Source organism: Scyliorhinus torazame, chromosome 2 (genome assembly GCF_047496885.1).
Source record: "Scyliorhinus torazame isolate Kashiwa2021f chromosome 2, sScyTor2.1, whole genome shotgun sequence".
In the NCBI taxonomy this organism is placed as follows: Eukaryota; Metazoa; Chordata; class Chondrichthyes; order Carcharhiniformes; family Scyliorhinidae; genus Scyliorhinus; species Scyliorhinus torazame.
The window spans coordinates 84991603-85007406 of record NC_092708.1 but is presented as its reverse complement, the minus strand read 5'-3'; the positions used below and the strand labels follow the sequence as shown (position 1 = coordinate 85007406).

Genomic DNA, 15804 nt, shown 5'->3' with positions numbered 1-15804 from the left:
TGGCCTATCTACATCCTGTGTCAGGAAACCCTCCTGCACACATTGGACAAAACTGGACCCATCTAAAGTACTCGAACTATAGCGTTTCCAGTCAATATTTGGAAAATTAAAGACCCCATAACAACTACCCTGTTGCTTTCGCTCCTATCCTGAATCATCTTTGCAATGCTTTCCTCTACATCTCTGGAACCTTTCGGAGGCCTATAGAAGACCCCTAACAGGGTGACCTCTCCTTTCCTGCTTCTAACCTCAGCCCATACTACCTCAGTAGATACTCAGTAGTCCTCATCAAACGTCCTTTCTGCCACCGTAATACTGTCCTTGACTAACAATGCCACCCCTCCCCCTCTTTTACCACCTTCCCTGAGCTGACTGAAATATGTTCATTTGGTACAAGTCACAGGACCCTGGCTGCTCACTCTGCTGACTATTCACTGTATCCTGTAAATACAGAACCTCTGGTCATTTGGAAGCCCACCCAAGCTGCCCATCTGGAAATCCTCAGACCGCAGATGTTCCATCAACAGAATGGACGTGGCCAAGCTCAATCAGTGACACACCAGATGCTCCCACTCCTCAGTGCTCTCACCAGAAGTGCAGCCCCACTGCAGGGGAAGCAGGGGAATAGCAGAGCTCACCACAAACAAAGGACACATGCACTGTGGCCTTTGGCACCCTACCTGGCACACTGACGCTCTCAGGGCAGAGGCCTCAACAGTGACACTATCAGCTAGCCCATTTTGCAGGACGACCTGCTGTCTCCAAGTCTTGACTGTCCACCGCAACCCTCTTCCCACCCATCCTGCCCCCGGACAGTTTGTCACAACCTGTGACTCACATCACACTGCAGCAACGCTCCCTGCAGATGCACACTTCCCTCGCTCACCTCCATCTGTAGGACCTGCCCACACACAAGCCTCTAAGCATGGAGGTGATTGGTGGCACACCGTGACCCACTCCACCGCACAGTCAGGTGCCACCCTGCTGGCGGGATTCACACAACCCACCCAATGAGGACACCCACAGTAGAACCCATTGGGGAGACAGGACAGGGCTGCAGTGCCTATTGCTGACAAGGGTTGTGGCAGCCACCGGCACCCATGTTGACATGGATGGGTGAGGATAAAGGCTCTCAAGTCCCACTCACTGCTGGGGAAAGGCCCGCTGCCCAAGAGATGTGCCAGTAACAGGTGCAGGGGATTCAGGTTCGCTAATGTCCTTTAGGGAAGGAAATCTACCATCCTTACCTGATCTGGCCTACATGTGACTCCAGATGCACAGCAATGTGGTTGTCTCTTAACTGCCCCCTCAAGGGCAATTAGGGATGAACAATAAATGCTGGTCTAACCAGCGACGTCCAAGTCCCATGAATGAATTTTTTAAAGATGTTGAGGTGCTCCAGTACCTCCCCTGCGGGAGGCACCGGCATGGGCCCCATTACCTCTTCCTCCCTCAGGGTGCTTGATGGCCCCTGGGCTATTCCATTGCATGGAAGTATGGCTCGAGTGAGCTCCGGAGGCTCCACCATCACTTGGCCTGCCAGTCTGGGAGGCCCACTCTCGTCTCAACCAGGGTCTCAATGCCCTCAACCATGGAGCATGGAGACTGGGACACGTCCCTCAGCGAGTTAGTCATGTCCCTCTGTGCCTGGGCCAGGTCAGTCAGCACGCGGCCAATGCTCTTGTCGCCCTCAGCTATGACCCTTTGTGACTGGGAGGTCAGGGGCACCCCTCTGGTCTTCTCCCACTCCCTTCTGTTATGGGCCGTCTTTTCCGAGGGGACACATTAAGGACATGGTGAGACGCTTGGAGGCGAGTTACACAGGGGTTCTGTAGCTGGTGATATGTGTGTGCAAGACAGCTGGCCAGAGATTATAATGCAGGTTTTGTGGTTTGGTGCGGAGTGGGATGTGAGGGAGATACAGGCATATGGGTTTTGATTGGCCTCTCGGGGAGTGGGAGGGTGATATGAGTAGTGAGGGAAGGGAGTGATGCCAAGGGAACAGAGGTGGTGACTCTCACAAGGAGGTCATTCATCTTCTTGCAGCACTGCATGACAGTCCCTCTGGTGAGGCTCACCGCTCTGCGCGCCTCAGCCACCTCCGCCCAGGCCTGGTTGACAACCGCATGTGGTAGCCATGCTGGGGAAGAGGGTGCTTCTCCTTAACTCCATCAGTCAAGCTCCCATCTGCAAATCGGGATGCAACTCTTCGTGGAGCCATCTTATTGGCTGGCAATAGAATGTGTCAGGAATGGAGTGCTTATAAGTAACTCCAGGTTCTCAAGCTCTCCAACGCCAGTTCGGCCCCAGCGAATCCGATGCCGGCGGGAATGAGAATTGCGTTGGATTCAAGTGGGCAGAGTGCTGGCCCATTACCAGGTCGTGAATTCCTTGAGAAATAGCCCCCCTGACGGGAACACAACCCACATGCAATTCAGCTCCGGCGTCAACACTTGCGGCGCGATGCACCAGCCACATCCCGCCAGATCCATACGGGATGCGGTTGGTAGATCCTGCAAGAGCCCTCTTCTGGGATTCCCGGTGGTTGTTACGCCACGTGAGGTCTAATGAGATCTCATGATCTGGATCCTGCCCATAATAGGGATCCAGACATGCATAGTTAAGTAAGCTGCTCACTTAACTCTGCTGATGCCGGATCTAACCGGCAAGTGGGATCTACTGGCCTCGGCGAGGAGACCGCAAACCGGACACTGTTCAGCACTGGTCCGCACAAATGGGCACTTGGGGGGGGAGGGGGTCTCCCACATGATCCCAGGTGACCCCCGGGTGGTTGGCCTTTGGGCAGGGTGGCAGCTTGGCACTGCTGATGCCATCTGGGCATGATGGCACTGCCAGCCTGGCACCATGGCCATGCCACCTGGGCACTCTGGCAGTGCCACCCAGATTGCCCAGGTGCCATTGCCAGTCTGGCAGGAACACTGACAGGGTTCTAGGCTGGCAGTGCCATCATGCCCGGGGTATAGTTCTGCCCACACCAGGGGTAGGGCCCGAGGACCCCACAACAGATGGGTTAGGGTCTTGGGGGGGGGGGGGGGGGGGTCCGGGAGTCGCATCAGGGGGCCAAAAGTTCTGGCACCCCAATCTCTTTCTGCACTGATGAGCAAGCGGATCTCCGCAATGCAGGAAATGTAGCCGAGTATGGCCTTGGCGTGGAGTTACTTGTGGAGATCGCGAAAAAGACAGAGTGCCATTCAATAGCGGCATCATTTCTGCTGCTATAAGCAGCGGGAACAACCCTGCGAATCCTACGCAGCGCCTGGCTCTATTGTTTTTTCGTTAGATCGCTCCCTTAGTCTCTGTTTTGGAGAATTTTGCCCTTTGTCTCCCAAATAGAGTCTCGCCTCCTGTGTTTGATTAGATGCATGAATGGAAAATCAAACAACACCAGTTCGCAGAAACATCTGAGCATATATTGAAATGTTGTAAGAAGTCTTACAACACCAGGTTAAAGTCCAACAGGTTTGTTTCGAATCACTAGCTTTCGGAGCACTGCTCCTCCCTCAGGTGAATGAAGAGGTGGGTTCCAGAAACATATATATAGACAAATTACCTGCAAAGACTCGCATTCCAGGCATTGTCTGGCATCTTTGACTTTGTCTATATATATGTTTCTGGAACCCACCTCTTCATTCACCTGAGGGAGGAGCAGTGCTCCGAAAGCTAGTGATTCGAAACAAACCTGTTGGACTTTAATCTGGTGTTGTCAGACTTTTTACTGTGCTCACCCGTCCAATGCCACATCTCCACATCATTGAAATATTGGTCATGGAATATATTTACATTAAAATGTCTTTATTTTGAGTTACTAGTTACATTTTAATTTTGTTTCAATAAAGCCCCACAGCTGTCATTTTCTCCTGAAAGATTAAGGTAATCTAAGCCACGTGCGTTTCCACATTTGCCACTCATTTAATCTTATTGTGATGATCAGTCAGGCAAAAGAAATCTTCAGAATTCTCATTGTGTGATGATCAAGACTGGATTTTAGCTGGAACTCTGGAAGTCCATTGCTCAAGATGTATTTTGTATTTGTTATTGTGACACTCTGATGGGATCATAAATGGCCATTGTCTTTTGTAGATTTTCCAACCTGGATGGGAGCCATCGGCATACAGTATTTGATGGAACCCTAGGCCACCCATTTGCCATTAGCCTATTTGAGGATACAATATATTGGACTGATTGGAACACAAAATCAGTGGAGAAAGCAAATAAATACACTGGGGAAGGCAGGGTGTTGTTAGTGAATGCCACCCACAGACCATTTGACATCCATGTATATCATCCATACAGACAGCCAATTGGTAAGAGTGCAATCTGTGAAGTTGACATAAAATGTAACATTTCATTTTGCATATTGTTATCTGCTGCATTGCAAGCTAAATCATGGAATGATTTAATCTTGTACATTAATTTCTTGGACTGAAAATTTCCAGCCTTTCCCACTGGCTGGATCTTCTGGTCTCGTTGATGGTGGCCCTCACAGCATGTTCCCTGGCGGCGAAGGGTATGAGCCATGGAAAAAACCAGCGCCACCGGCGGGACCAGAACATTCCGCCAATAGTGGGCCATTCCGCTGCCCCAAACCACACCTTCTAGAAAAGGGTATTTTGAATCTTTTGCAGAAAACTGGACTTTACATTGCAGTCACTTTGGTCAATGGTGCTTAGTTAAGATATGCGTCCAGTAAGATGGTAAACTTGATGTTTAGCCTTTCTTTTTTTATGTTTTGTGGTTTTACCTACCAGAGCTAGTATTGTAGCTTATGCATGAGTGTCATAGGAAGAATCCCCAAGATATTGCTTTTTAGCCTGTGTAATTCTTATCAGCGACTTCACATTGTCGTGAAGGGGGTTTTGACCCCAGTTAAAATATGTGTTACTGTGAATTTATCCAAAGTAACTATTAACTTAATATTCCTGTACTAAGTCACACGGGATCAGAGGTGAGCTGGCAAGATGGATACAGAACTGGCTAGGTCATAGAAGGCAGAGAGTAGCAATGGAAGGGTACTTTTCTGATTGGAGGGCTGTGACTAGTGGCGTTCCACAGGGTTCAGTGCTGGGACCGTTGCTGTTCGGAGTATATATAAATGATTTGGAGTAAAATATAACTGGTCTGATTAGTAAGTTTGCTGACAACACAATGGTTGGTGGAATTGTGGATAGTGATGAGGATTGTCAGAGGATACAGCAGGATTTAGATGGAATTTCATCCGGATAAATGTGAGGTAAGGCATTTTGGAAAATCTAATACAGGTAGGGAATATACAGTGAATGGCAGAACCCTCAAGAGTATTGACAGTCAGAGAGATCTAGGTGTACAGGTCCACAGGTCACTGAAAGGGGTAACACAAGTGGAGAAGGTAGTCACATGCTTGCCTTCATTGGCCGAAGAATTAAGTATAAAAATTGGCAAGTCATGTTTCAGCTGTATAGAACCTTAGTTAGGCCACACTTGGAGTATAGTGTTCAATTCTGGCCGCCACACTACCAGAAGGATGTGGAGGCTTTAGAGAGGATGCTGAAGAGATTTACCAGGATGTTGCCTGGTATGGAGGGCATTAGCTATGAGGAGAGGTTGAATAGACTTTGTTCGTTCTCATTGGAGGTTGAGGGGCGACCTGATAGAGATCTACAAACTTTTAAGGGGCACAGACAGAGTAGATAGTCAGAGACTTGTTCCCAGGGTAGAGGGGTCAATTACTAGGGGGCATAGGTTTAAGGTGCGAGGGGCAAGGTTTAGAGTAGATGTACGAGGCAAGTTTTTTACACAGAGGGTAGTGGGTGGCTGGAACTCGCTGACAGAGGACATGGTGGAAGCAGGGACGATAGTGACATTTAAGGGGCATCTTGACAAATGCATGAATAGGATGGGAATAGAGGGATACGGACCCAGGAAGTGTAGAAGATTGTAGTTTAGTCGGGCAGCATGGTCGGCGCAGGCTTGGAGGGCCGAAGGGCCTGTTCCTGTGCTGTACTTTTCTTTGTTTTTTGTTCTAATTCTATATCATTTGATCTTTATTCCTTCACATTCCCATGGACTTAATCAGTCACCGCCAGCCACCCCCCCACCTGAATAAAAGTGCCTTGCCACCCAGCTTGTCAGGGAGTGACCAAGGGCGGGATTCACCATTGGCCGACACTGGAATCACGAAACACGATTGGGTGGGGACGCCGATTTCACGCCAAATCGCAATTCTCTATCACCACAGGGCATCAATGCATTCCAGAACGCATGTACAGTAAACACTATTTGCTTATCATTAGCAGGCCTGACCCACTATTCTCCGGGGCCTCTGCGATTCTCCGCCTCCGATGGGCCGAACTTGCGAGTGCGAGGTTCCTTTGTGCTTTTAAAAATTGTGAAACTGGGGTCATGGCTGCTGAGGGAGAGAGAGGGAGTACAGAAAGTGCCCAACATCGCCATCATTTTCTGACAGCTGTGCCGCTGGCCGGGGGCTTCTGCCAGGGCCGGGGGAGTAGCGGGGGGTGGCCTAGAGGTGGGTTGTGGGGTCGATGTGGATGGGCATGGAGCACCGTTGCTGCAGCCTGCAATGCAGCCATGCAGCTGCGTATGCCGCTGACTGCCCATTGTGAACCTATGGCCACAGGTCGTATGGTTTCCCCACCACCCCCCCAGGCCACCCCCCTTAAGTACCCTCTGGCCCCAGCCGACCAATCAATGGGACGGGCCCGCTCCAGCATAACCAGTGCTATCTTGTTGTCTGGGAAACAACTGTGCTAACCACTGTGCTACCGTGGGCAGCACAGTAGCACATGTTGGCACAGTTGCTTCACAGCTCCAGGGTCCCAGGTTCGATTCCCGGCTTAGGTCACGGTCTGTGTGGAATCTGCACGTTCTCCCCATGTCTGCGTGGGTTTCCTTCGGGTGCTCCGGTTTCCTCCCAAAGTCAAATGATGTGCAGGTTAAGTGGATTGGCTATGCTAAGCTGCCCTTAGTGTCCAAAAAAGGTTAGGTGGGGTTACTGGGATAGGATGGAGGTGTGGGTATAGGGTGGAGGTGTGGGCTTGGGTAGGGTGCTCTTTCCAAGGGCCGGTGCAGACTAGATCGGCTGAATGCCTCCTTCTGCACTGTGAATTCTATGATTATATGAGTGTGTGTGGGGATTATCTTGTGTATATGCGGCTGCAGCTTGTCAGCCTCTTGAGTGTCAATCACGGACCCGCCGAATCCTACACCGTTTCTCATTGGAATCGATAGTGTTCCACATGGTGAATGTGCTAGCCCCTCAATAATCGCTGAATCAGTCCAGGTTCAGTGCCAGTTTTGCTGTCATGGAAGTTCATCAACACTTATTCTCAGGAATGGAGAATCCCACCACACAGGTTTTCAGCCTCTGCCCATTAACCAATACTCAATCCATGCTAATATATTAACCCAATCACAAGTCACAGGTTGTTGTATGGTCAAACACGGTGAGAATCCACAGCAAACATAAGGGGCTGGATTCTCCACACCCTGACACCGAAATTGCTGCCGGCGCTGAGACGGAGAATCCATTTCCCCGCATGGAATCGGGACCGGAGCCGGTCCCCGATTCTCCGGGCCCCGAAAAGTGGCATAATCAGAGAGTACGCAACGCTGCATATCACCTACCTGCGGCCATTGATGGAGGACCACCCCGCCATTCTCCCCCCCCGACCGGCCGAAGTCCCAACGGCATGGATCTAACATGGCCCTGTCGGTCGGGATACTAGCGTGGCGGCTGCCGACTCAGTCCGCGGCCGCCCTGGTTGGGGGTGGGCCGATCGGAGGGCAGGGGGGACCTAATACGGGGCCGGGCAATTTTTGGGCAGGCGGTCAGGGTCGGGCGCGCGGCCGATCGGGGGCACTCTGTTTAGGGTCCAGCTCCATGGTCTGAGTCTGCCATGGAGCACGGCGCGGCTGCTGGAGGCCGCCACCGTGCGTATGCGCGGCCTCTGACCCGGAAGTGGGGGGGCCCATATCTGCAACAAACGCTGCTATTATAACGCTGGGTCATTGCTAGCTCCCTGCAGGGCTAGGAATATGTGGCCCTTTCACGCCAGTTTTTCTGCCGTGAAAGTCCACAGTTTTGACGACGGCGTGGGGACATTGTCCCAATAATGGAGAATCCAGCCCGAGAAATATATGAATCAAAATAAAATAGAAATTACTGCATTTTGACATAGCTTTTTATGAGCAACGTGCAGCTCAAACTGTTGGCAGCCAATACAGTACTTTCTGAAGTGAAATCAATAGATAATCAAAACGTTCTTCTTTGAATTAGAAATGAAAACTGCATTTGGAAAATGCTCAAAGATTCGGGGTGTGTGAGCTATTTGCCTTTACTCTGGAGTCAATATGCAGCCTTATGCTGCCGTTCCAATGTTTATTCTGTTTCCTTAGAAATGGACTGAAATAAATTCCTGTGAAAACTATCACTTTTTATACCTCTCCTCTTTCCAGCAAACAATCCCTGTGATTCAAATAATGGTGGCTGCTCCCATCTGTGCCTGATAGCTGAAGACGGGCAAGGCTACACATGTGAATGCCCAGATAACTTCATGAAGCAGCCTGACAGCACCAATCACTGTATCCCCATGTGCACAAGTACACAATACAGATGTCTAGACAATGAAAGGTACAATAATCAATACTGCATTTTTCTTGAGTCTTTGCATCTTATGCTCCTATTTAATTTGAACTACGCTCACAACATTTTCTGTTTATATTTCAGAATTACAATTGTTATCTTTTTTGCATTTTATTTAATTATGATTGTATTCTAATGTAAGGGTAACTACAGTTACATTTATTGTGTCAAGCAAGCGAAGCTGATTGTTTCAAACGTGATGGAATCCGTTGTTTCAAAGCTTGAATTTTTTGTGAAAGACCCTAATTGAAAAGGGAAACTGAGAAAGGAAACTGATTCTTCCATTTTTTAAGTGAGATAAGACTGAAGCTGAGATTGGAAACCAAACCATCTTGTTGAAATGATATAAAAGGAGACAGAGCCATCAGAGCTCAGTAGATGCTGAGTCCAGTGCTCCTGTACAGGCAGGCTGAAGAAGTCAGGAGGGCAGCACCTTGGCACAGTGGTTAGCACTGCTGCCTCATAGCTCCTGGGTCCCAGGTTCAATTCTGGCCTTGGATGACTGTCTGTGCGGAGTCTGCACTTTCTCTCCGCGCCTGCATGGGTTTCCTCCTGGTGCTCCAGTTTCCTCCCACAGTCCAAAGATGTACAGGTTAGATGGATTGGCCATGCTAAATTGCCCCTTAGTGTCCAAAAGGTTACGGGGGGTTTACTGGGTTACGGGGATAGGGTGGAGGCGTGGGCTTAAGTAGGGTGCTCTTTCCAAGGGCTGGTGCGGACCCGATGGGCCGAATGGCCTCCCTTTGCACTGTAAATTCTATGATTCTATAAGAAGCTTCGAACAAGCAAAGACATAGTTGCTGCAGTTATTTTTGTTACTTGAAGATAATGCTGTTGGATCTACACCACCCAGACCATCATAAGCAGAGTGGAGGAAGTTCAGCAGACATGTCATTTTTGGTGAAGACAATGCCCATGGAACTCGGGTTGGTTGTGCACTGCTGTTGGCTGAGGATTAAGTTTAAATCCTAGAAAAAGAGGACCTTAAATTCTGTGTGGGGAAGACATATTTTAAAGGACTTTGTGCCTGAGATTGATGATATTTAGACTGGGTGACTTCCACTAAAGTCCAACACAAATTGGAGGAGCAGCACCTCACCTTGCAAGTAGGCAGGTTACAGCACTCAGGACTCAACATTGAGTTCAACAACTTTAAACTGTGACCTTGCTCCTCCATCTTGACCCTTTTTTATACCGAAAGCATTTTTTGTCTCAATGAAAACCTCCCATTTTCCCCACGGAGCCGTCTGCCACTTGTTCTTACGTTTTGCTTTCTCTGAACACTGACGTTATTCTCCCGTTAACACATTCCGATACCTTATGTAAGTACTTTAAGTATAAGTACTTTAAGTATAAGTACTTGATATAACTACTAGCATCTTCTGCTATTAATGCTTCTTCTGTCTCCTGGCCTACACATCTTTGTTGCAATCTCTCCTAGTTCCTACCAATCAGTGACCTTCTACTCTGCTCCAGCTGTTCCATGCCTCTTCTGCAAGATTTAATCCACCAAGGTTGGGATTTTCCATCTTGGAGACTATGTTCTCCCACTGGAGCTGAACCGCACCTATTTGCACTCACGCTGGAAATACCACACCCTGACCTTCTGAGTCTCTGTGTGACTCATCTCTCTTGTGCCACACTAACAACACCCCCCTCCCCCTCCCTATTCCATAGTCCAGTATTTTTCAAACTTTTTTGCCCGGTACCCATTTTTATCCACCGGCCATCCTTTGGGACTTACAATGGCCGACCTTCGCCACACACGCCGGCCGACCTTTGCGATCCTCCATTTTCCTTTGCCTTTAATGCAAGAGGTGAGCCTGGGCTTATATTCTGTAGTCTAGGGCAGTGAAGAATGAGACATTACCTCATTGAAACAGACAGTATTCTCTCAGGACTCGACAGAGCAGATGCAGAATGCAAGTTTTCCTCAGATGGGTGATTTATAGCGTGGGGATATCGTCTGCAAATTACAATGCAACTATTTGAGACATAGATGAGGAGGAATTACTTAACTCAAAGTATTGTGAATCTTTTTAATCTCTAAAATTCACTATCAAAGAGAGTTCTGCAGGCTCAGCCATTGGGCATGTTCAAGACTGAACATGCAGATAAACTGAATTAAATTTTTTTTAAAACCTTCTCCTGGGTCAGTGCGCTGACGTCAGGAGGAGGCGGTGATTCCCTCTGGGCTCTGGGCATGCGCACTGATGAGCGGTCATACATGCGCAGCACGCCCGCATTTTCAAAGCTGCTCGCAGCCGACATTTGTAAAAGCCGGCTGCTACAGCCATTGCGTCTGAATTCACGCGATCAGGAACACTGCGATGGATGACTCCGTGACCCTCCCGACACCCACCCGCTACCCACCCGCGGGTCGCGATCCCCACTTTGAAAATGCCTGCCATAGTTTGCATGCATCCCCTTCCAGTCAAACATGTGTTTTCCCTTTGACCCCCTTGATTGTCGTGTTTCGTATACCCTGGTCAGGCTCCAGCTTCCCACCCCTCAATCTACCCTTTGCTCTCCTCCTCCACCTCCTTGCCTTTCTGCCTTCCATCCTGTCATCTTTTCCTCCTCACAGCCCTTGCAGCCTCATTTCACCATTGCCTTTCTTTTGTTCATCTTTCTCTCACAGTCTTTGCACAGCCTTCCTTCCCTATTGCTCCCTCTTGTGCTCATCATCCCTAACCTCCCCTCATACCCTATCCCTGGTCGAAATGCTCAGTTCTGAAAGTGGAGTTCTGCCTGTGTATAGTGGTGTCCCAGTGGAAAACGGTGTCACCCACCTGGAGCGGAAGACCCCTGCACATCCCAACCCCAGCCATAGTATTGGGCAGTATTTAAAAGTGGCGGACTGTAAGAGTACCACAGCACAGTGATGTCTTTCTGGACACTGTGCACAAATAGCAGGAGCAGAACAACCTGACAGCAGTGTGACATTCATCATATCAAGTCTGACACAGCACTATGGCAGGTAGGCTACATACGCCATACTCACCTCGAAGACACGAGCAAACTGAGTTTCAACATGTGCATGTCACTCCTTTTCTTTTTAAAAAAATTTAGAGTACCCAATTCATTTTTTCCCAATTAAGGGGCAATTTAGCGTGGCCAATCCACCTATCCTGCACATCCTTTGGGTTGTGGGGGCGAAATCCACGCAAACACGGGGAGAATGTGCAAACTTCACACGGACAGTGACCCAGAGCCGGGATCGAACCTGGGACCTCGGTGCCGTGAGGCCGCAGTGCTAACCCACTGCGCCACCGTGCTGCCGTTCGTCACTATTTTTCAAACGGCATTGAGGCCAAAGTAATTTCCTGCTGACATGAAACCAGTTTGGAAGGCGCCACGAGATTCCAGCGAGCAGCCGTTTGAATGAGCAGCTGTTCGTGAGATGGCAATGAATGCAAACGGCATTCACAACACTGAGCAGTGGGAGAACCAATCCGGCACTGGCACAATCACAAACTACTTTTACGTTGGAGGGCTTGCGGCCTTTTTGCCTGCAGCTGCATTGTCCGCTCCTGCCCGCAACAAAACTCACAGCAGGAGAGATGGGCTAGCTGCTCATTCTTTCCATAAATTGACATGGGATTTCACATTCTTTTTTAAAAACAGATTGCTGGTCTTGACCAAGATCATAACACAAATAATACGGCAAGAGGGATCAAATTGAAAGGAGATGTTTTGAGAGTGAATAACAAGGAGACAAACTGCTTTTTTTGGGGGTTCTTAGTCTATATGAGACATTCATGTGCATTAATTTGACGAGATTGTCATTCCAGGATTATTGGAAAATCACCTGTTTATTGCAGACTCCTCGTCCACATTGTGCCATTATATATTCTATTCATTAAAATACCCCAAGACTCCTGCCGTCTGTGGACATCTTTTCAGCATCCCCATCTAATGTAAAGAAGGATGGTAACATCTTATCTGTTATCAATTAGTTTACAAATAATGTCAAAGCTTGTAACTCCAACAGAACAGATATAGATTGTAGAAGCCTTGTACACCAGGAATGCATTTGGAAATCAGATGGGGAGGCAGTGAATTTTCTGTCCATAAATTTAATTTATGCACACAGATTCAAAATGCTTTGGAACAGACATAGGAACTTAAAAAGGGCACAATTCCATCCCCCCAAAAAATCTATGTCCAGTTTTGGGCGTAATTAATGTTTTTTGACGTCTGCAGCACCGAGAAAGACCCCACTATTCAACACCCCATTGAGGCTACACTTTAGACATTTCCTGCATTGGAAAGCTGAAGACAACTGCGGATCGGGGAGCCAATTTTAAAGGCAGTGACCCCACCGTGCCCTCTGAAGCCCCCCCCCCCCTACTTTGTCCAACTTCTTCCAGGGTCCTCGAGCCCCTCCTCTTATGGGCAAGACACTCCCAGGCCCGACCTGGCACTGGGACACCATGGCACTGTCAGCCTGGCACCCTGGTAGTGTTCCAGCAGTGCCACCCCTGAATGGCAGTGCCAAGGTACCAGGCTGGCAATGAAAAGGTGTCCAGGTGCCAGGGTGCTACTTCCACACGGGGGTCTCCAAATGCCTGGGAGACCCCGCCAGGTGCTGTTACAACTGGTCCATGTTTGTGTGGACCAGTTCTAAATGGTGCGAGATCCAGATCGCAATGTCTCACGAGATTCCGTTGAATCTCACGAGAGATTTCGAGCATCGTGCATCTCACGAGAGGCTTCTCGCGAGATTCAATGGGCGGGATTCTCTCAGCCCACGCCGGGTCGGAGAATCGCCGCCCCAATGCCGGTCCGCCGATTCTCCGGTGAGCGGAGAATTGGCGCCATTGGCGCCGGTGCGGTCGGTGCGGCGCCGGCCCCCCTGCCGATTCTCCGCCCGGGATTGGCCGAGTGGCTGCCCATAAAAGCCCGAGTCCCTCCGGCGCGGTTCACATCTGGTCTTACCTGGTGGGACCAGGGCATCCATCCTGTCTGGGGCAGCCTGGTAGGGGGCAGGGGGCCTCCACCGTGGCCCAGCCCGCGATCGAGGCCTACCGGTCGGTGGGCTGGCCTCTCCTGGTGGAGGCCTCTTTAGCCCCTGTAGCCCTACGCCATGTTGCGTCGGGGCAGCCGCGGAGAAGGGGGCTACCGTGCATGCGCGCATTCGCGCCGGTCGCAGCGCGCATGCGCAGACCCGCGGTGCCAATTTGACGCCGGTATCGGCAGCTGGAGCGGGGTGGGGCGCTCCAGTACCATGCTGGCCTCCCATAGGGCAGAGGAGCACTACACATAGCGGTCCGATGATGCCATCGTTAAACTCTCCAGTTTGTATGACTGCATCAACACTCTGCCTTCAGATGGGTGAATCCCGCCCAATGTCTTCGCCCTGACACCGAGTTGGGCACGACAAGGCTGTTGAATCGTACCCCAAACCTCCCCTAATATGTTGTTCTGATTTTTAACATTCTTATTCTGTGAGGAAATATTGCAAATGTTGAAATTATGGTGGTATTTTTCTTCAGAGCACTTATGTTGAATGTATTGTGCAGAGATATATGACTAATTTTGTTGTTTTGTCTGTCATAGATGTATTCCAATCTGGTGGAAATGTGATGGACAAAGAGATTGCAGGGATGGATCAGACGAACCTACCACCTGTCCAACCCGCTACTGTAGAGTTGGACAGTTTCAGTGCAACGATGGCAACTGCACCACCTCCAATTTCTTATGTAATAGTTATCACGATTGTGCAGATGGATCTGATGAAGACATTGTACTCTGCAGTAAGCATTTCTTATTGTGACTTCAACGTAGTAGATAATATCGAAGTGTCAGCATGGTTTCTAGGCTGGCACCTTTTAATTCTATCTGTAACCATCTGTTGCTATGTTTTGCCCTCTATGGTGATTGACCCTTTGAGGACAAAACAGCAGAAAGGGGTCTCCTGGGGGAGCAATTGGGACTCCGAGTGGGGAATCTGGTGCTCAAAAGAGCTACAGGGGAAGCTCTGGCTGATGCAGTGAAAGCACCTACTGGACTCCCAACCCAGGCCATAGTTAAGTAATTGGGGGTGGAAGGTTTGGATTTTGCAGGGTGGGGGTTGCAGGAGAAGGATGTAAAGGCAGCAGCAGCAAGGGTCTAAATGGTCCCCTCCTTCCCAATGTCCAGTCTCTTAATAATAATCTTTATTAGTGCCACAAGTAGGCTTACATTAACACTGCAATGAAGTTACTATGAAAATCCACTAGTTGCCACACTCCGTTGCCTGTTTGGGTACACAGAGGGAGAATTCAGAATGTCCAATTCACCTAACAGCACATCTTTCGGGACTTATGGGAGCAAACCTGAGCACGCGGAGGAAACCCACGCAGACACGGGAAGAACGTGCAGACTCTGCACAGACAGTGACTCAAGCCGGAAATCGAACCCTGGTCCCTGGTGCTGTGAAGCGACAGTGCTAACCACTATGCTACTGTGCTGCATGTGATCAAGCAATGAGTGCCTTTGATCATGGGTATCCCCACCCTAGTGGTGACAGCACAACTATAGCTGTTGTGCATGCTGCATGGCAACAGGCCTGCTGGCAGTTGGGTTAATACCAGTGATGATGCAATAAGTTGCTTAAGTGGTCACTACTTGGTCACTTAAAAGCCTCAATGGGCAGCAGGGCAGATACAAAGAACAAGAACAAAGAAATGTACAGTACAGGAACAGGCCCTTCGGCCCTCCAAGCCCGTGCCGACCATGCTGCCCGACTAAACTACAATCTTCTACACTTCCTGGGTCCGTATCCCTCTATTCCCATCCTATTCATGTATTTGTCAAGATGCCCCTTAAATGTTACTATCGTCCCTGCTTCCACCACCTCCTCCGGTAGCGAGTTCCAGGCACCCACTACCCTCTGCGTAAAAAACTTGCCTCGTACACCTACTCTAAACCTTGCCCCTCTCACCTTAAACCTATGCCCCCTAGTAATTGACCCCTCTACCCCGGGGAAAAGCCTCTGACTATCCACTCTGTCTATGCCCCTCATAATTTTGTAGACCTCTATCAGGTCGCCCCTCAACCTCCTTCGTTAGGTCAACCATAGGCCTTCTCATCCAGAACATAGTTCTGCGTGAGGCAGAAAGACAGCAGGGTTCACCGAAGTACAAGCCCCACTCTCCTCC

The 15804-nt window shown here is 49.5% G+C and overlaps 1 protein-coding gene across 2 annotated transcripts in view; it reads left to right on the top strand.

Annotated features, from left to right (window-relative positions):
• LOC140389267 (low-density lipoprotein receptor-related protein 2-like) overlaps positions 1 to 15804 on the top strand; it is a 533746-nt gene that overhangs the window by 412413 nt on the left and 105529 nt on the right. For both annotated transcript variants that reach the window (XM_072473460.1, XM_072473452.1), the window contains 3 exons: positions 4102 to 4325; positions 8473 to 8647; positions 14222 to 14418. In XM_072473460.1, the coding sequence (XP_072329561.1) occupies positions 4102 to 4325; positions 8473 to 8647; positions 14222 to 14418 (596 nt within the window). The remainder of the gene's footprint in view (positions 1 to 4101; positions 4326 to 8472; positions 8648 to 14221; positions 14419 to 15804) is intronic.